Source organism: Plecotus auritus (genome assembly GCF_963455305.1).
Source record: "Plecotus auritus genome assembly, chromosome: 13".
Taxonomy (NCBI): domain Eukaryota; kingdom Metazoa; phylum Chordata; class Mammalia; order Chiroptera; family Vespertilionidae; genus Plecotus; species Plecotus auritus.
The window spans coordinates 28,535,805-28,556,625 of record NC_137779.1 but is presented as its reverse complement, the minus strand read 5'-3'; the positions used below and the strand labels follow the sequence as shown (position 1 = coordinate 28,556,625).

Below are 20,821 nucleotides of genomic sequence, written 5' to 3'. Positions count from 1 at the left end.
TATGACAGAGAAACGGATGTTTTTCCACCCGGCCTACGCGGCTCAGTGGTTGAGCGTCAACCTATGAATCAGGAGGTCATGACTCGAGTCCCGGTCAGGGCACATGCCAGGGTTGCAGGCTTGACCCTCAGTGTGGCGTGTGCAGGAGGCAGCCGATCAACGGTTCTCTCTCATCATTGGTGTTTCTCTCTCTCTCTCTCTCTCTCTCCCTTCCTCTCTGAAATCAGTAAAAACTATACTAAAAAAACAAGTTTGTTTTTCCTTTTGGGCAGTCCTTGCCTTTGGAGCACATGCATACTAAAATGCAATTTTAAAACAACTCACTGTGGCCCTAACCGGTTTGGCTCAGTGGATAGAGCGTCAGCCTGCGGACTCAAGGGTCCCAGGTTCGATTCCGGACAAGGGCATGTACCTTGGTTGCGGGCACATCCCCAGTAGGGAGTGTGCAGGAGGCAGCTGATCGATGTTTCTCTCTCATCGATGTTTCTGACTCTCTATTCCTCTCCCTTCCTCTCTGTAAAAAATCAATAAAATATTTTTTTAAAAAACCAACTCACTGTGTTATGAATTCCAAATGGTGGAGCAAATAAGGTTGTTAAGACAGAAAATTATTTATTTAGCAAAAAAATCCTATTACTAAGTGTCACCCTCTGCTGCAGATTTATAGACTCAAGTGCTCAGAGAAGTGCCCTGACAGGTTTGGCTCAGTGGATAGAGCGTCGGCCTGTGGACTCAAGGGTCCCGGGTTCGATTCCCGTCAAGGGCATGTACCTTGGTTGCAGGCATATCCCCAATAGGGGCGTGCAGGAGGCAGCTGATTGATGTTTCTCTCTCATCGATGTTTCTAACTCTCTCTCCCTCTCCCTTCCTCTCTGTAAAAAATCAATAAAATATATTTAAAAAAAAAAAAAAAAAGTGCTCAGAGAAGCGACATAGGGCCCGTGGATGTGGAGAGAAGGTAAGCCGGGGGTCACAGGGAAAGCCAGAGGCAGAGCTGACACTCTGGGTCCTGGTCAGCGCAGGGCAGCACGCTGTGTTTCTGCCCCTTCTCACATGGCCTCAGAGCCATGCAAAGCTTCATGCTTGGATCATACCTGTCTCATGCGCATCTGCTATTTCTCTCTCAATGAATGTTAAGTTTCTCTTTTCTGCCAAACCAGTGCAGACTGGAATTTTATGGAACGTAGACAGTAAATGTGTAATAAAAACTACCAACAAATGAAGGGTGTTAAACTGGCAATATTCACAATGTTCCTTAAAAATCAGAGTGCAGCCTGGCTGGGATGGCTCAGTGGTTGAGCACTGACCTACAAACCAGTAGGTCACAGTTTGATTCCCAGTCAGCCTGGCGGTGGGCTCCATCCCCAGTAGGGGGCGTGAAGGAGGCAGCTGATGACTGATTCTCTCCCCTCATGGATGTATCTATCGCTCACTCCCTTCCTATCTGAAATCAATTTAAAAAATACTTAAAAAAAAAAAAAAAAGAGTGCAAATGCTTTTAGGGAAGGCCTGGCCCTAGCCGGTTTGGCTCAGTGGATAGAGTGTTGGCCTGTGGACCAAAGGGTCCCAGGTTTGATTCCGGTCAAGGGCATGTACCTTGATTGCAGGCTTCTCCCGGGCCTGGGCCCTGGTCGGGGCTTGTGCAGGAGGCAACCAATTAATGTGTTTCTCTCACATCGATGTTTCTCTCTGTCTTTCCCTCTCTCTCTCACTCTCCCTAAAAAAATCAATGGAAAAATATCCTCAGGTGAGGATTAACAACAACAACAACAACAAAAGAAAGAGCCCTAGCTGGTTTGGCTCAGTGGATAGAGCGTCGGCCTGAGGACTGAAGGGTCCCGGGTTCGATTCTGGTCAAAGGCACATGTTGGGGTTGCAGGCTCGATCCCCAGTGGAGGACGTGCAAGAGGCAGCCAATCCATGATTCCCTGTCATCATTGATGTTTCTATCGCTCTCTCCCTCTCCCTTCCTCTCTAAAATCAATAAAAATATTTTTTTAAAAAAGCAAGGAAGAAGGAAAAGAAAGAAAAGAGAAGGTTGTACTCTCTCCTACTGCCCTTCCACTACTGCATTAGACTTGCTGCTTCACTCAGACAAGTTGCCTGTCTCGCCTTCATAGTCACACGAGCCAGTGGGTCATTTTCAAGGCACTGGCCACACCAGAACCTCGGCCAACTCACACAGCTCCCCGTGGATACTGACCACTGCCCCCAAAGCCCTTCTTGTGGATGACCAGTTTGTAGACCTTGGTTGTTCTCATCTTGCACGGTGGTCCCCTTCAGCTGTTCCACGCTTGGGGGAGAGAAGTCATTTTGCCTCCCTGCCATTGAGAAACACAAACAAGGCCGTCAGACTTGCCCTGGCAACGGCACTTTGACTTGAACCTCGCGCTCACACTGCTGCTGCTGCTGCTCGGCTCAGAGGTGGCACCAAACCTCTGGATGAAAAAAATCACGCCTCCAAGGACAAGGAGGGATGGAGGACAAGTAGAACCAGAGAATTTGGGGAAGGAGAGAATCCGGGCCACGCTCTCGTCCTACCTCCAAGAAGAAGGCATTCTCTCTATCACACTCCTACAGGGGAAACTTGGAGTGAGAAGGGGGCACTCATTACCTTGTCTCGATCTGCACCAATAACACGCAAATAATAAAAGAGCTTTTAAAAGGTAAGCACACTCCTTCTGTGGGAGGGAAGCGTGGGCCGGAGCGACGAGCTGACTTGGCCAAAATCACTCAGAGGCTGAGAGGCATTGCCACAGTTCCTGTTTGGCGATCCATGTCTTGGGCAAATAAGAGTATAAATGGGAGGAAGGCAAGGGTTCATTCCCCGAACCTCCATCCGTACAAACTCTCAGCGGATCCTCCGCACATTGACTCATTTCACAGCGGAGGCCGCTGAGATTCAGAGAGGTACAGAGTCTGGTCTAAGGTCACACAGCGGGTTGGGGGTGGGGCCTCCCTCTTGTTCCCCAAACCCGGGCCCCGGCTGGCAGCTCCACTCACCCGCAGCGCCGGACCCCCTTCCCGCTTCAGCCCGGGGCCCCGAGGACCGGACCTTCGCCAGGTCCCTCGCGCCTCCTCGGGACGCCCCTGCCTACGCCTCGATCGCCCCCAGTGCAGCTTTCGTGCCCGAGCTCCAGCCGCCGACCGGCCCGCCCCAGCGCAGGAGCGCTCACCTGAGAACCCGCGCCGCGCCGGTGGCTCCGCCCCGTGGCTACGCCCCCTTCCCGCCCACCCGCCCCCGGGCCGCTCTAGCCCAGCCTCCGCTCCTCTCGGTGTCCGCGCGACTTCCTCATCCGGGCCTCGCGCCGGGGGCGGGGCGTCGCGCGGGGGCGGGGCGTCGCGTGCGGCCTCCTGCTCCCGCTGCCCCATGCATTTCCCGCTTTGCAGGCCTGGAGACCTCAGTAAGCCCCTTAGAGAAAATGCCTTTACCTTCTAGTCATTTCTAAACAAATACCAGCCCGAGACCTTCGTTTCCAACGTAGTGATCCCCCAACAAGGCAAATTCAGCAGAGTCTCCCGGACCTATAAGGGGAATGTTATGTATGGACCCTCGTCTGGCCTCACTGGGGCTACTGAGAGGCCGAAAATCGTTTCTGGGAGAACTTACGTAAAAACACAAAGGGCTAAGCACGTGTGACTTAGTGCGATCGCCCCCGCTGGAAAGTTACCCGTCTTGAGGGGCTTTTCAAAGCCTTTTCCAAACCCCAAATAACGTGTGTCCTGGTCTGGTTATGAATAATAGCTATTATGGCTTTCACAGACACCCTTATGTGATCGTCACATCCCTATTAGGTGGCAAATACGATCGTGTTTCAGGCACCAGGAAACAGGCTCGGGACACGAAACGCCTCGGATGAAAGCAAGGACGCATCCTGACCCCGTGGAGTCCAAGTTGGTTCCGAAGGCCAAACGTTTAACCAGCATCTTCATGTCACACCCAAGGGCTCAAACCATTTTCTCTCCCGACGAGCAAATCTGGACTCGCGTGGGCTGTCCATGAAACTGGCCAAAAGGCTCCGGACAAGCTGCCAGCTCTAGCTGATTAACTATGATATTCAGGGAAATTCGGAAGGCTGAAAGAAAAAAAAACATTGCATCCTGCAAGGAGACGTGGGAGTGGCAAGACAAGTAAGCTTCCTTAAGCATCCATGCTTTTACTTTAGGATTCAGAAGTTAAATATTAAATCATTGTAATTTTTTTATATATATTTAAGGGAAACATATAATCAAGGGAACTGCAACAGTTTCAAAAATTTTCAGGGACAAAATGTTACATGTTGAAGACTTTTTATGCTGCCAATTCAGAGACACACCAGACCCCCCAGGCTGTTTTCCATCCTTAGCAGCAATGGCTGATGGGAAGTCCTTCCATCCCTGCGGTGGCTAATGGGATTCTCCTTGCTCTCAGGGGAATTTGATTCCACCGCCTGAGAGCTGTCCATGTTTGGTATCATATCTTAGAAGTGAAAATATCCCACTTTTTAATTTGGCGTAAACTTGAGAAACACCTTCAGGTTTGAGATTTTAAGAAAAACTTGTCTAGCCTTAGCCAGTTTGGCTCGGTGGATAGAGCATATCGGCATAGGGACTGAAGGGTCCTGGGTTGATTCTGCTCAAGGGCACCTGCCTGGGTTGCAGGCTCGATCCCCAGTAGGGGGCGAGCCCAGGAGGCCGCCGATCAATGATTCTCTCTCATCATTGATATTTCTATCGCTCCCTCTCCTTTCCTCTCTGAAATCAATAAAAATATATTTTTTTGGGGAAAAAACCAAAACAAAACACTTGTCTAAAGCTGGTCAAGGTAAGGGGAGGCTGGAGCTCCCAGACTGGGAATCCAGCTGCCTCGGTCCTACAACCATTGTGCTACAACCACCTACCGGATGTACCCAAAAATGCAGTGAGCAAGATAAATGGTATTTTTAGTGCAATATTTTCAAGTCAAAATTAATACAAAATTCCATTATGTACAGAATAATCACATATTTAAATAAAGACGAGATCAATAATGGTGCTCTGCAGAGTCATATTAGAGCCTGAGGCAGGACAAACCAGTAATTCTGGGTTTCTCAGATCCCCTTCTATAGATAAATAGTTGCCTGAGGAAGTACTTGAGGAAGCAGATTCTGTAAATGTAGGAATATTTTAAAGTGAATTTCTAGTTAATTCATCCCCAAAGCATCTATAGCAGCCTATACATGAACTGTACATGTATAGAGACGATACATGGACTCACAGGTTGGCGTTGTTATGGGAAAGGGAACCTGGCCCCGAGGGGGTGTGCCTAGGGCCAGCTGGTAGTGTGTGGGTTCTTGCAGGAACAATTTCACAACACGCATCCAGGTGGGTTTTAGAGGGTGTTTATTACAGCTGGGGCAGTGAAACAGGAAGGGCCTACATTAGAAGCAGCACCAGGAGGGAGACTAGGTAGGGATGAGCCCAGCCTGAACTGCTTTGGCTCACTAAGAAGTCAGAGAAAAGGGCACCTTGGAGACAGGTTCAGGGGGTTCACCCTGGATGCACGTCTCATGGGGTCCCTTAGAGTTTAGATTCCTGCCTGCAGGGGAAGAAGTGGGGGGAGGGAAAGGCATGGGCATGCTCCTGGGATGGAGAGAGCACGCTGGAACCTTCATTTTGTTGGTTTTTAAAGGCTGCAACTTTAGGGAAAGTCTTAGGGAAGGATCTCAATAGAATATCCATCCGTTTTCTGTTGATGTGCTAAGATGAGATTTATTCCCCTAACTTCATCTATCCTTCCATGTAGCTGGCAAATGCACTAATTAGATTTCTGCTACCTATCTTCCCAAGTAGAATGATTTAAGCTATTTTTTTTTAAAATATATTTTTATTGATATTTTACAGAGAGGAAGGGAGAGGGATAGAGAGCTAGAAACATCGATGAGAGAGAAACATCGATCAGCTGCCTCCTGCACACCTCCCACTGGGGATGTGCCCACAACCAAGGTACATGCCCTTGACCGGAATCGAACCCGGGACCCTTCAGTCCGCAGGCCGACGCTCTGTCCACTGAGCCAAACCGGTTTTGGCGATTTAAGCTATTTTTTAAAAAAATATATATTTTATTGATTTTTTTTTTTTTACAGAGAGGAAGGGAGAGGGATAGTTAGAAACATCGATAAGAAACATCCATCAGCTGCCTCCTGCACACCCCCTACCGGGCATGTGCCCGCAACCAAGGTACATGCCCTTGACCGGAATCGAACCTGGGACCCTTTAGTCCACAGGCTGACGCTCTATCCACTGAGACAAACAGGCTAGGGCTGATTTAAGGTATTTACCCTCTGGTTGGGGAGAATTAAACCATTTACTCTTTTTAAAAAAATATGTGTTTATTGATTTTAGAGAGAAAAAAAAAGAGATAGAAACTTAGATGAGAGAGAAACATCTATCAGCTGCCTCCTGCATGCCCCTGTTGGCATCAAGCATGCAACTTGGGCATGTGCCCTCACCAGGAATCAACTGGTGAGCTCCTGGTTCATGGGTTGATGCTCAACCACTGAGCAACACCAGCCAGGCAAACCATTTACTCTTAAGTGTCCTTGGTTACAGAAGATACGATTTTGTGATTTACTAGATGGCTGTAAACTGCTTGGCCATTTAACTGTTCCCCTATTCCACTTGTCCTGGCTTACTAGCCTGTCTCATCATTTGGATTTGGATTTATCTCTAGCCCCAACTAAAGCTGGGAAAACTATTATCTCCACCATGTTGGCTGCCTCAAAGATATCTTGATCAGAAAAGGGAAAAATAAAGTCTCCCCCACACCTTGAAACTGTCCTTCAAATATCTATTGAGCGGACACCATTAGGTACCCAGCAAAGAATGATGAACAAAATACACAAGGGTGGGAAGGGACAGATGATAGTGAATAGAGAGATGAAACGGGGCCATTTCAGCTGGTGTTAAACCTATGAATAAATTAAAACAAGCCTTGCAGAGAGGAGGCAGAGAGGTGCTATTTAGATTTAGCGATTAACATAATTAGAAGGAGGGGAGTGACATGACCTAAAACACTGGATTCCAGTTATAAAGAGCTCTAGGACTGCCATAGTGGAAGGCAGGAAGTCCCTAGCATTGCAGCGCCAGGCCAGAGAAATGGTGGACTGGACCAGGGTATTTTCAGTAGAGACAGACCCTGGACCCTGGGGGGCTCAGCAGAAGTAGCGTAAAACGGCGTGTTCCGCTTTAAGAGCACAGGCCGCAGGGGCGGGGCTTAAAGCGACGGGGGTCAGCCGAGGGCGGGAGGCCGACGCTGGAAGGGCCGCCCCTCGGCGTGCGCGCGCACCGTGCGGGGGCGGGACTTGGGCGAGCCCGCATGGCTGTCTCCGGCCCCGGATGAGGAAGTACGAGGAAGGGGGGGGGGGCGGGAAAGGAGGGCGAGGATCATAGAGACGAAGAGGTGGCGGCGGCTGGAGCGCCCTGGGCTCTCGGCACTCCGCAGGCTCAGGTAGACTTTGCGGCGGCGGGGCTGCGGCTGCCGAGGCCCGGCTGGCGGGGCGAGTGCGGGCCGCGGAGCAGGCCTCAGGGTAAGAGGCGGGGGCGGGAAGGCTTCGGGCGCATCCGCCCCGCCCCACTCCACCCTGAGAGGACCTTCCGCCGTGAGGTGCAGGTGGAGGGGGAGCCCGGCCCCCCGCTCTCTCGGGGTACGGAAGGGAACCGAAGCTGCGCTGCGGGGCGGCGGAACGCCCCGGGGAGAGGGAGGAGACCGGGCCCCCGCGTCGCGAGGGGGAAACGGCCTCCCCGAGTCATGGCTCCGACGAGGCAGAGACACTCCTCTTCAACCTCGCTGCGGCCGGAGACCCCCAACTTCCTTCAGGGAGAGCGACGCCCCCGGTCGTGGGCGGACGCTCTTCCCCGGCTCCAGTGCGTCTATCAGCGGAGCAAGCCTCGCTCCCGGGGTGCGGGAGGGCGATTCTGAATTTATTTTAAGGAGGGTATTTAAAAGATACCCCCTCCCCCATCCAGACCTCCCCCCTTCTTCCTCCGATTTGGTCAGCGCCAGCCCCTCAAGTGAAGAGCGAGGCTCAACTTGCCTGAAAGTGACAGAGGGGCTCTCCCTTCCCTGTGGAAGATAGACTTACCTTCACGCCTTTATTTTTCACCTTTACCCTGACATATAGGGAGGAAAACCCAGAATTTATGGTGTTAGAAGCCAGCCTTTCCACCCCCACCTCCCCCGATCATGCCCACGGAGGCTCGGCGCCTCGCCTCTCTCCCCCCACGGCTCCTGGTGTGCACTGAGCTGCTTCCATTTGCACAGTTGGCGTCTAGAGTGGGAGAGTTGCAAGCCCCTGTCGGCCACTTCCCATCCTTGTGACCTTGACTGATGGCTTCAGCTTTCTCACCCAGCCCATCTCGGGTTTGGGTCGACTTGTCACCAGGGCTCAGGGAGACAGTGTGTGAGTGCTTAGTACGGAGTTGTAACCTTTTGGTCAATTGTTGCTATTAACTGTTACTTAACTTGCTTTTAAAAAGGAAACTAATATCCTCTACAGAGAAACTGATTTTTCCTCTCATCACCCCCTCCCCAGCCCCACCACCCACCCCCCCGCCTCCCATCGCAAGTGTTCAACCCACCCTTTCTCACGAGAAAGGAGGCTTTCCCCCCTGGGGTGGAGAGAGAGGCGCTTCTAATCCTTTTAGATCCTGCTATACTCCCCCCACCCAGTTAACAGAGAGGGCCTCCGTTAGAATAATCTGGAAAATAGACTTGGTTTTTGGAAGCAAGTCTGTCCTCCAGGAGGTAGGGAGACCTGGTCCAGAGGCCAGCCTTCTCTTTGTTCCCAGAAGCTATCACTCCCTCCCTGGTTAGAGGTGTCCTCCCCCACTCCCTGTACTTGCTCTAGTGAGAAAAAGCTTCCTTCTAGCTACGTGCCCCCCCTCCCCCTCCAAAGAGGGAGAGTCCAACTTGTTTCTCTTGCTGTTCCAAGAAAAATTAATACCTTTGAGAGCAGGACCCTTTTCTGCTGTCTATTTAGAGCAGCACCGACGGGTGGTGGATTCTTTTCTCTCCCTCTGAAAAAGAAACCCCAGTCTTTTATGCAGAGAGTCTGTCCTTTGGAGATCAGGAGCGTTTTCGCTCCTTCCCTCCCGGTGGGGAGACAGGGGCTCTTTTTCTGCATGCTAATAAAGGGAGGAAAAGGGAAGCAGTGTTGGATGCTTTTGAGAGTTCCTGCACACCCCGTGTTGGAGAGCTGGGCCCTGTTCTGTGTGTGGGCTTCCCTGCCCCACTTTCAGTTTGTCTGGAGATCTGGTTAAAAGACTCTTCTTTCTCTGACCCCTTAAGAAGAGGCCCCTTCTCCGAATTCCCTCGTGGAAGGGGTTGTCTACAGTGTCTGATCTCGGGCAGAGAAAGCCTCTTCCTCAAGGTGCAGGGAGGGTGGGCAACTTCTGAGGGCCTGATCATTGTGGCATGGTGAGTGCCCAGTGCTACTCACTGTTCTTCTTTCCGTTCAGAGCAGCCCCTTTACATTTGGAAATAAAGAGAGGGGAGACCTTTCAGACTTGGGATTATTGGGGCACATGGTTTTCTGTTCTGCTGTTTTCTTTGTGTGATTCCATCTCTCCCCCCACCCCCACCCCCATTTCTTTTCTTAGTTGCTACAAACTTTGTACTCCCCGAACTTTTGTTTTGGGGACTGTCTGAACGACTAAAGTAAAAATTGCCCCTTTGTCAGGTTTTTAGTGTCATAAAACGTATTGAGATTGAGAGATGCAACGCTGTCTTTCACTGGTTGTCTTCCCCCCACCCGAGCTGTTGTTATTTGGTGGGATAGGAATTAACACTGCCCGGTTGCCCAGAGACACCTTAGAAGCTTTCATCTTTTTTTGTATGTAAAGCGTTCTTAAATTACCTCTGTGTGCTCTTGAGTAGTGCCATGGGGATTCGTCTGAGCTCTGTACCACCATTGTTGATGCCTTGGGTGTGCTCTGCTGAAGCAGTGAAATAGAACAGTTTTATTTAGAGTTATGGGATTGTTATGGGTGGCAGGACCTTTGAGATGGTTCTGTTTAATTTGTTAATTTTACATGTGAAAAACTAGCCTAAGGAAGTTAGGGACACACTCCAAGCCTAGCTGCTAGCAAGTGCATGGCAGGATAGGGACCCTGGTCGCCCCACAGGAAAACCAGCATCTACTGCACCCAGCACTGCTTCTGCATTTGAAACACAAAGATCCAGGCATATTGGTTCTCAATTCAAAAGAATTTCTTCTTTTATTGGAAGAATTCTACTGCATACTCCCTATAAATATCAGTCATTTTTTTTTCCTTTAGGAAAAAATCGATTCTTTAAACAATCTAAATCTTATTTATGTTATGGTAAAGATGAAGCCAATAGCAGCTGGTATGAGTTGTTCCTGATTCTCTAGGTTATTTTTTGCTTAGACCTCAAATTACATAATTATCTGGTATCCTTACCTAGTAGGTTGGTAAACCCTAAATCCCTATCTACATTCTTTCCTCTTACTTGAAGTTCATTGAACATTTAACATAAAAACTTTTATGGTTGAAGTAGAGAGCTGACATTTGGGGTGATACTAATAAATTAAAGGCATAATACGGTTATAGTTATTGCTACATATTTGGGTCTTGAGAATGTTTTAAAAAATCCAACATATGTAATACGTACTCATTGTAAAAAAGGAAAAAGTACAACATATAATGAAGTCATTCATGATTCAATCACCCATCACTGTTTCCATCGCCCATCATTCCATCACTCTTGGGCTTATATTCTTTCAAACATTTCCTATATGCATGTATATTTTCCCTAAATAAAGGAGTCCTGATTTTTATGTAGTTTGATAAAATATTCCAAGCAACTTTCTTTGTAGAACTATATTTCTTTACCATTTTTAATTGCTCCATTGTATTCAGAGATTTCATTTTAAAAAACTTAAATGGTAAAATTTGCGTCTTTTCCTACAGTCTTGTGGCATTACCAATACCTTAATAGATGGCAAAAATTGAGAGAAGAGTTTAGTGATGCAAGCTAGTGAGCTGAGAATAATTTTGAACTGCTACTCTAGGCTTGCATCTAAATATCACTCCATCTCTGAGGCTTCCAGCCAAGGCACTCAGCTGTTCTTGTGACTCAGTTGCAAATACTGCTGAGAAACGGGAGGACCCAGAATTGGGTGAGGAGAGAAAGGAGGGATTGTCTTTTGCTTCCACAGCCAGTGTGTCTCATTGTTTCACAGATTGAAAATTCTAAGAATTTTGTCTCTACCAAATAAGAGCATCAAGAAATGATAATGTGGTGTTTGGTTTTTGTAAATTGGAAATTATCTTTTGGTGACCAAAGCATTTAAAATTGAGTTTTGGCCTATGCGAGCTTGCAGTGTATATGGAGCCATAAGAAAGGCAAAGATACTCTTTTCTCTGAGGAATATTTTGAGCCATTTTATGTGATGATCAATATTGCCTCTTTGTGATAAAGATGTTTTTTTGCATAAGTTTGTGTTCAGAACAAAATCTTGAATTAGGACCATGGGGGTTGAAAGGAGTGGGATTTGTTAGAGACACTGCTGGCTTTGAGTCCATGAAGGCAAGTGGAAGGTCTGATAAAGTTCAAGTCTGAGCTCTAGGATAATAGGGATGTCATTACTGAGATGCTGGGTTATTAAAAACAAACAAACAAAAAACAAAACAAAACACTAACAAGGGCAGCCAGTGGGTGAAATCATAGGAACATGATCCACCAGTTTAGGAAACCAAGAGAAAGGCAGAAAGGTCCGGAATGAGAGGACCTGTCTTCTGTCCTTCCTCAGCCCCCAGCTTCGGTCCAGATAGCACAGGGGAGAGGATGGGATCTTCTGTGCAAGGAGGAAGGATTGTCAACACAGGAGTATTCACAGTGGGTGCTTCTTCCCTTTGGAGGCAGAGCATGGACATCTGTATAAGTGATATCAGTGGACTCCCCAGATAATCAAGGTAGGAGTAGAGACAGGGACCAAGGAAACGCAGTTGCAAAGATTTACATGGTGTGCTGGGAGTCCCTGCTGCTCAGAAACCTAGTTATGGTCAGTGAAGAGAAGGTGAGACAGTTCAGTAGCCAGCACTGGAGTTTTCAGGTGTGTAGTTTGTTTATTTGGGGGGAAGCTGGACGTTAGGAAGTGGGGAGGAGAAATTGGCTGGCTTTCTAAACATCCCTTCTTTCCATGTGCATTTGGGCCAAAGGGATGTGCTATCAGTATCTCCAATAAATCCTTGTAACGAACTCTGAGTTGCCAAATATTTCTCATCTTTCCTCTCCTTGTTTAGGGTTAGGGAAAGCATCAAGAACGAAAGCATGCAGTATCTTATTTGGTTAATCAGTTTCTATGTTGGCCAGGTCACAGTGGATTTTGTGGAGACTGCACACATTATTGGTAGACTAAAATGGAAAACTTACCGATCAGAAAACCCTGGGTGTGAGTGTACCATTTTCTAGCTCTGTGTGAGTACACACGTGTGTGTGTGTGTGTGTGTGTTGACTACTTTAATGATATGACCTACATAGATATAAATATTATTTCAGCAAATAAGCTATGTTTCCATTACCCAATGCAAAAAATTAAACATTCCCATTTCAAATGAAGTCCCCTGGGTATCCCCCTCCTTCCTCTCAGATAACCATGTACTAGGTGTACCAGTTAATAATGCGGACTTTTTTCAATAGATGGAGTTACACATATGTTGATATATATATATATATATATATATATATATATATATATATATATATATGTGTGATTTGATATGTATGCTGTTTTGTTGTATTAATAGCAAGCTTCAAAACTTCATATGTCAAATTTGCTGAAGGTGTTAACATCATAGAAATTTTTACGCTTAAAAATGTTTAATTTCGTGCCAAAAAAAGAGCATTTGTGGGAAGTTATAGTTTATTACTTTATTTTGAAGAAAAGTGCTGCTGAATACTTCAGGAAGCTTATAGTGAACATGCTCCATCTCAAGATACTTGTGGATGCTGGTTTAAATGCTTTAAAAGTGATGATTTTGATGGGAAAGACAAAGAACGTCCAGGTCAACTGGAAAAGTTTGAAGACCAACAATTACAAGCATTATTGGATGAAGATGCGTGTCAAACTCAAAAACAACTTGCAGAAAGTTTAAACATTGCTCAGCAAACAATTTCTGATTGTTTATAAGCAATGGGAAAGATTTTAAAGGAAGGAAAATGGGTGCCACATCAACTGAATGAAAGACAAATGGAAAACCAGAAAGTCATCAGTAAAATGTTGCTTCAGCAGCACAAAAGAAAGTCTTTTTTTAATCGAATTGTGACTGGCAATGAAAAGTGGATTTATTTTGAGAATCCCAAATGCACAAAATTATGGGTTGATCCAGGTCAACCATCAACATCGACTGCAAGGCCAAATCGCTTCGGAAAGAAGACAACGCTCTGCGTTTGGTGGGATCAGGAAGGTGTGGTGTATTATGAGCTTCTAAAACCAGGTGAAACCATTAATATTGATCGCTATTGACAATAAATAATCAATTTGAACCATGCTTTGATCGTGAAACGACCACAATGTTCCAGAAGACACCGCAAAGTAATTTTGCTTCATGATGACACACCATCACACACTTCAAAACCAGTTAAAGACACGTTAAAAGATCTTGCCTAGGAAGTATTAACCCACCCGCTGTATTCACCAGACCTTGCTCCTTCAGGTAACCACTTGTTCCCATCCATGGCACACGCACTTTCTGAGCAGCTTCAAAATGTACGAGAAGCAGAAAATTGGGTCTCTGAATGGTTTTCCTCAAAACAAGAAAAGTTCTATTGGGACGGTATCCACAAATTACCTGAAAGATGGGGGAAATGTATAGCTAGCGATGGACATTACTTTGAATAAAGCACTTTTGATGTTTCTCTTGAAATTATTGTGTTTTCTTTGATTACAAAATCCGCATTATTAACCAGTACACCTAGTAATATTGTAGGCAAATCATTTTTAACCTCTTCAAGTGTGATTTAAAAATCATAATGGGAAGATGATAGCTGCCCTACTTAGCTCACAGAGTTATTGTGAGAATCAAGTGAATGGTGACTGTGAAGGCACTTAGAAAATCTCAAGATGCTGAATGAAAGGAAGGAATCTGCAAAAGACCTGGTTTAATAGCGTCTCATGCCAGCCTGGGTAGGTATAGCTCAAGTGTTTGGTAAGCAGTGAAGGAACAGAATTCCATTTTCACTATATCTTCTTTCAGAAAGTACAGGGTGTCCCAAAAAATGTATATACACTTAACAGCTGGTAGCTCAATTGATGTTTCTTTTCATATTTAACCCATTGGGATTAATAATGATTCAAAGCGTGTGTACATTTTTGGGACACCCTGTATCTTAATAAAGAAAAGCCAGTGATTCATATTCTACAGAGTCCTTTGGTATATATTCATTCAGCAAATATTTACTGAGTGCCTACTCTTTGTCAAGTACGTATTCCAAGCAGTGGGGGTATAGCAGTGAACAAAATGAGCAAAGTTCATGCCTTTAAAACAAAGTACAAAACTTCTGATCCTTTTTTAAAAATACATATTTTTATTGATTTCAGAGAGGGAGGGAGAGGGAGAGGGAGATCGAAACATCGGTGATAAGAGAGAATCATTGATTGGCTGCCTCCAGCACGCCCACAACAAGGCATGTTCCCTGACTGGGAATTAAACCAGGACTGCCTGGTTCATAAGGTCGATGCTCAACCACTGAGACACACCAGACAGGCCTGTTTTGATCTTTTAATTTATATTATTCGTTTTCCACAAATCCAGTCTATTAAGGACAATTGTTTTATGCCAGATAATGCCGGCATTTGAGTTAAAATTTATTGTCCTTATTTTTGCCAGTTTGAGCTGAGACAGCTTTCTTCAACCCTGCAAAGTTTTAAACTTTTATCCCTTCCTTTGATTTGTGTCAGGGTGAACCGTTTGATGTAAGACTTGACTCCATAATCTACATCTGCCCTAATGCTGTCATCTGGAATAGAGACTCAGCCAGTTCCACTCGATTCCTCCATGTCTGCCGTGGTACAGGAATTATACTCTGAACTCCCAGTAAGTGTCTCCAAAGAGCTTCATGCTGACCCTGAGCCGAGTGTGATTCCAGATGTAAAACCTGGAGCCTCAAGCTCTCTTACAAGTCAGAGTAGGGCAGTGCCCTTGGAGCTGCAGAGGACTCATGCGGAAAGTTGTGAAGAAACCTCTGAGACCTTGGATCATGGGGGAGAGCCTGGGCGGTGTGGGCTGGTGGACTCCACAGCAGGAGGTTCTGTGGCTTCTGGAATCTTGGATAGGGAAGAAAAAACCAAGAGCACGGAGCTAAAGGTCTTCAGAGATCGAGGGGACCAGGTGGAAATTATAAGAGACCCCTATAAGGGAGCAAAGGAAGACCCATGTCAACATTCCACAGCCTCTGAAGAAAAAATCAGCCCAAGTCAGGTAAGAAATGAGAACTTGATTCAGATGAGTTGAATATGAATGACAATTTTCCGGAGTCACACGTCACAGGCTAAAGTGTAGGTGCTGACAGGTAGCTTATGATTTATTCTTGAAACATTTCCAAAATGTTGACCTTGGTGTTAACTTTTTTGGATGATCTTTTAAGATATTAGACCCTTGAAGAGAGGAAGTGCTTATTTAATGAAAAAGTGTCACTTCTCTGAAGCAGCTATTGTATATGAAATATTGAGTCTCTTTGTGATAGTCATATGGTATTTCTGCATCTAATGTTAAGAAATTATGTGTACTTGTTTCTTAAGTTAGGGTAGCATCCTGATTAGGGATAGCATTGTGGAGTAAGATGTCACAGAGATATCTTTGAAGGAGGCTGTTGCCTCCCGCTTGTGCCCTAGGTACATGCCCTTGACTGGAATTGAACCTGCGACCATTCAGTCCACAGGCTGACGCTCTATCCACTGAGCCAAACCATCCAGGGACTCTGTTCCTTTTTAAAACCATCTCTTTTTTTCCATCTAACTCCACCATAGGTAAATTAAGTGGAACCTTGGTTCCCAAACTTAATTTGTTCCAGAAGGCTGTTTGAGAAGCAATTAGTTCAAAAACCGAATCATTTTTTCCCCTTAGAAATGACGTAAATAATTGAATTAATCCGTTCCAGACCCCCAAATGCTTCCCTGTTTTAACCTTTCACAATTTCCTGTGATTGTTGTCTTGTGAGCACTTTCACCCCTTCATAGCATCAACACTCTTTTTTTTTTAAAGGTTTTTTTTTGTTTGTTTGTTTTGTTTTGTTTTTAAATATATTTTATTGATTTTTTACAGAGAGGAAGGAAGAGGGATAGATAGTCAGAAACATCGATGAGAGAGAAACATCGATCAGTTGCCTCTTGCACACCTCCTACTGGGGATGTGCCCGCAACCAAGTTACATGCCCTTGACCGGAATCGAACCTGGGACCTTTCAGTCCGCAGGCTGACGCTCTATCCACTGAGCCAAACCGGTTTTGGCCATCAACACTCTTGATAGCCTCTTTATGTTTTAAAATTGTGCTAATCATTGGTTTCACCATGCCATACTTGGTAGCCAGATCAGACACACTCTATCATACTTTGCAATTATTTCTTTTTTAAGCTCTATCATTGTTCTCACAACTTTCCTTTTCACTTTGCTGCTATCACTAACTTTCTTAGGACCCATGGTGACTTATTGTACATATCCTAATATATAAAAAGCCAGGGGCCGTCACGACTGAAACTACCAGATGGACAACCAAACACAGGCTGTGTGGGGTGACAAGGCCAGAAGGGGGGTTAGTGAGGGACAACCAAACGACTGAACAGCAGGCTGCGTGGGGTGACCAGGCCAGCAGGGGGGCAGTTGGGAGTGACCAGGCCGGCAGGGAGGGCAGTTGGGGGTGATCAGGCCGGCAGGCAGAGGTGGTTAGGGGTGATCAGGCTGGCAGGGAGGACAGTTAGGGGCGATCAGGCAGTGAGGCGAGCAGTTAGGAGCCAGCAGTCCCAGATTGTGAAAGGGATGTCCGACTGCCGGTTTAGGCATAATCCCCGGGATCGGGCCTAAACGGGCAGTTGGATATCCCCTGAGGGATCCCGGATTGGAGAGGGTGCAGGCTGGGCTGAGGGGAACCCCCCACCCCATGCATGAATTTCGTGCACCGGGCTTCTAGTTAATAATAATAAGCAACAACAAAAGCAAAAAAAAAAAAAACCACAAAAATATTCACAGCACAATTTCCTGAGATGTTAACATCATGAGGTTTAGCGGTAAACTGACTCATACTCATGCATTCGCTCCTTTGTTTGTCGCCTGGCAGGCGTGTGACTGAGCATAAGGTATCAGCATGAATGGGTTGTCAAGTTGAGAACCAAAGTTTTGTTCTACAACTAAGACATTTTTTCTGTGAATAACTTGGTCAAGAACCGAATTGTTCGAGATGGGAGACATCCGAGAACTGAGGTTTGACTATACTATGATTAATAGTAATAAATGTAAGATTTTGTACTTGATTCCGTAAATTGAACTCCACAAGTGAAAAAAAGCAGTACTTTTTTTTGGAAGAAACAGAAGACCTACAGGTTTTAGCTGGTCACTTAGAATTAACTTTGTGGAATGGCTACCAAGGAAAGCCAGTTTGCTCTTAATTTACATTAACAGAAATGTGTTCCTTGGACGGAGAGATGGTGCTCTGTTGTCTTCTGGCTAGCTTATCATTAGAGTATCATACTCACAGGAGTCCCTTCTCCCGCAGCACTCAGATGAGCTCAAGATACCCCTAGGGTTGGGAGGGGGTGGGGGGGAGAGGGGAAGCAAGAATGTGTCAGTGTTGGGGTTCCTGGCCAAAGAGGGTCCTTCCTATCCCCTCCTCATGCTGAGCCTGGTGTCATATGTGGCAGGAGTATAGAAAAGCAGGAATGTATTCCTGGATAAAAATTCACGCTAACGTCGCAACCTGACAACACACCATTGGAGGCCGAGTTGCTGGGCGTGTCTTCCTATGAAAGGGAAAAATCAAGAGAAGAGAGAGAAGCCTCAGGAATTTGGGGGCTGTGAAGCAGAAGTGACTCTGACTCTGTTGGGCACGGTTAGGCCCAGTGGGAGACCTGGCAGTGATGTCTCCTAGTTATTCTCAGGTTATAGGGCCCTTTGGAAATCTAAATGAATGCTGCAGACCTCTCAGAAAATAAAACTTAACATTTCAGAAGGTTTGCAGAGCCCTGACATCTATGGATCTTGAGATAAGAACTCTTGCTAGAATGGCAAAACACCACAAGCATAGTCAAAAGACACTGATGGGTTGGGAGAATGTATTTGCAACATATATCACAGATAAAGGATTTATATCTCTAATATATGTGAAAAACCCAATAGAGGAAAGACTTAGATGATTCACTGCGTGTGTGTGTGTGTGTGTGTGTGTGTGTGTGTATTGTACTTAAATACATGAAGAGATGGTCAAACCCACTCATAATTAGAGACTTGTGATTCCGCTTTTTACTTGCAAGAACAGTGAAAACGAAAAATTATGACAACATATCTGGTTGGCAAGGCTGTGGAGAAAAAGATATTCTCACATGTTGCCAGTGGGAATGCATAGTGATGTAACATTCAGAAGGAGACTTGGATTGCCCCTAACAAAACTACATATGCCCTGACCTGTTGACCTAGCATTGTTATTTCTATGTATCTACCCTGAAGTACACCTTCAGCAATGTAAAATGTGTATCCACAAGGTTATCCTTTGAAGCATTATTTATTATTGAAAAATGTCATTAGCATATGCCTGGGTTGAATATGTTGTAATAGCTTTGGTTCCAGGATACAAGACTTTAGTCATACTCAATACAGACTCAGAAAAATTTCTGAATTGTCTGTGAGCTGTAATACAAAGGCTTTTTGAAAGTACCTGGACAGGGGACATCAAGTAAGGAAACACAATGGTTGTCGGTCACTTGTAGCATGTTATGCTGTTGGAAAACTTGTTTTTTAATGGCACATGTTTAAGAGACTTAACATTGTACAATTTTTATGACTTTACTTAAATGAAAGGCTGTTGGACTAGATGCCCATTAAGCTTACTTATTTCTCACCCTAAGATTCTGTGATTCTAAGGGAAATTTGCAGTGGTGTGAAAGAGCTTACTGTTTGATGAAAAGGAAATCTTGTTGGAAATAATTCATTTTCAGTAAAGGTGAAAAAATCTGAACTTTACACTCTCAGTAGTACAATTGGTGGCCATAAGCTGTTCTCCAGGTCTGCTGGTGCACTGTTGTCCCCACAGCGATGGCTGGCCCACAGTTCTTATCTCATACTAGAGGCCCGATGCACAAAATTCGTGCAAGAGTACTAGTAGGCCTTCCTTCCCCTGGCTGCCAGCACCGACTTCCCTCTGGCACCCAGGACCCAGGCTTCCCTCCAGCCGCCGGCAGGCACCCAGGACCCGGGCTTCCCACGAAGCCCCTGGATGTCCAGTCTAATTAGCATATTATGCTTTTATTATTATAGATTTTTAAAAGTGTGTGACAAAGAAGTGACCAAAGCACTGGTGCCGTCCTGCTAAAGCTTAAGACAGAACTTCCTTCTAATTATTTCAGCAGTTCTCTTCGATAACTTATTGTGGGGGAATGCTATTAAATGTCTTACTGAACTAACATGACCGGTGTCTTATGTAAAGTCACCAGTTGTTTCTCTGAATTGCGATAGGTGGAGGAAAACTCCTTTTTATTAAGCTCTGTTAAGATGACTTATAGTTACCGTTCTACAGCTGTTCCTTTCTTTCTTCCTTTCTTCCTTTCTTCCTTTCTTTTTTAATATATTTTATTGATTTTTTACAGAGAGGAAGGGAGAGGGATAGAGAGTTAGAAACATTGATGAGAGAGAAACATCGATCAGCTGCCTCCTGCACAGCTCCTACTGGGGATGTGCCCGCAACCAAGGTACATGCCCTTGACCGGAATCAAACCTGGGACCTTTCAGTCCACAGGCCGACGCTCTATCCACTGAGCCAAACCGGTTAGGGCAGCTGTTCCTTTCTAAATATGCAAACATAGGAAAGTGAGGGATCCATCTAGAAATACAGCAGTTGCTTTACTTTCAGTGTACTTTGCTATGAACATAATCCTGGCTAGTTCCACAAATGTCATGAAGTAGGAAATATCTCGTTTGCTCCATGTTGTGGATCTATAATTGCATAGTTCAGTGTATAGGCAGTCCCATCCGAAGATGGGGGCCATCATCACTGCCCTTCCATCTGCCTCTGCCTCCAGCTCAGGAAGCTCGGGTTTGGAGGAGCTCAGCAGGGTCTGGTTACAAGCTGAGCTAATGGCTCAGCAATACATCAGGCCCCAAGGAGCTTTGGACTGCCCTGCTTATACAAGCTGACAGCCTGATGTATAGTCATTTCTCCCCTTAAGTGTTTGTGTGTTTTTTCTTGCTCTAAACTAGTCTCATGGGAATAAATAAGAGAATTGTATTCCCCTCCCCCCCCCCCGCCCGAACATACAGCCAGTTTTTAATGGGAAATAAGATTACAGACGAACAGTATAAGAATGGTTTTTAAGACCCTCCTAAAATCTGCCAAAACTTCGGAGAAGTCCCAGAGCTGCGTTTTATTCCAAAGCAGTGGTCAGGGAGATGGTGTGTTGGATGGGCAAGGCAAAGAATTTGTTTGCTGTCAATCTGAAAAACAAGTTGCGCTACTACATGAAGTTTCTTGTGTCCTATAGTTGATAGAATGCTGCAAACTATAGCAGTTATTTCACTTGAGGTTGAAAGAGAGATCCATGGGAACTTTATCTTAAACATCTGTTCATTCATGACAGAC

General features: G+C 45.7%; 2 protein-coding genes across 9 annotated transcripts in view; one reads left to right on the top strand and one right to left on the bottom strand.

The window, feature by feature from the left end:
- DEPDC5 (DEP domain containing 5, GATOR1 subcomplex subunit) overlaps nucleotides 1–3,139 on the bottom strand; it is a 73,958-nt gene extending 70,819 nt beyond the window's left edge. For all 4 annotated transcript variants that reach the window (XM_080650376.1, XM_080650378.1, XM_080650379.1 and 1 more), the window contains exons 1-2: nucleotides 3,004–3,139; nucleotides 2,204–2,321 (exon numbers count right to left, since the gene is read on the bottom strand). In XM_080650376.1, coding sequence (XP_080506502.1) covers nucleotides 2,204–2,261 — 58 coding nt within the window. In that variant the 5' untranslated portion in view covers nucleotides 2,262–2,321; nucleotides 3,004–3,139. The remainder of the gene's footprint in view (nucleotides 1–2,203; nucleotides 2,322–3,003) is intronic.
- Nucleotides 3,140–3,598: 459 nt separating this feature from the next.
- PRR14L (proline rich 14 like) overlaps nucleotides 3,599–20,821 on the top strand; it is a 37,149-nt gene continuing 19,926 nt past the window's right edge. For 2 of the 5 annotated variants that reach the window (XM_080649972.1, XM_080649976.1), the window contains exons 1-2: nucleotides 7,376–7,547; nucleotides 14,943–15,462. In XM_080649972.1, the coding sequence (XP_080506098.1) occupies nucleotides 14,992–15,462 (471 nt within the window). In that variant the 5' untranslated portion in view covers nucleotides 7,376–7,547; nucleotides 14,943–14,991. Of the gene's footprint in view, nucleotides 4,132–7,375; nucleotides 7,665–14,942; nucleotides 15,463–20,821 lie in introns of those variants that run through there. The other 3 variants (XM_080649973.1, XM_080649975.1, XM_080649974.1) reach the window with 3 other exon arrangements.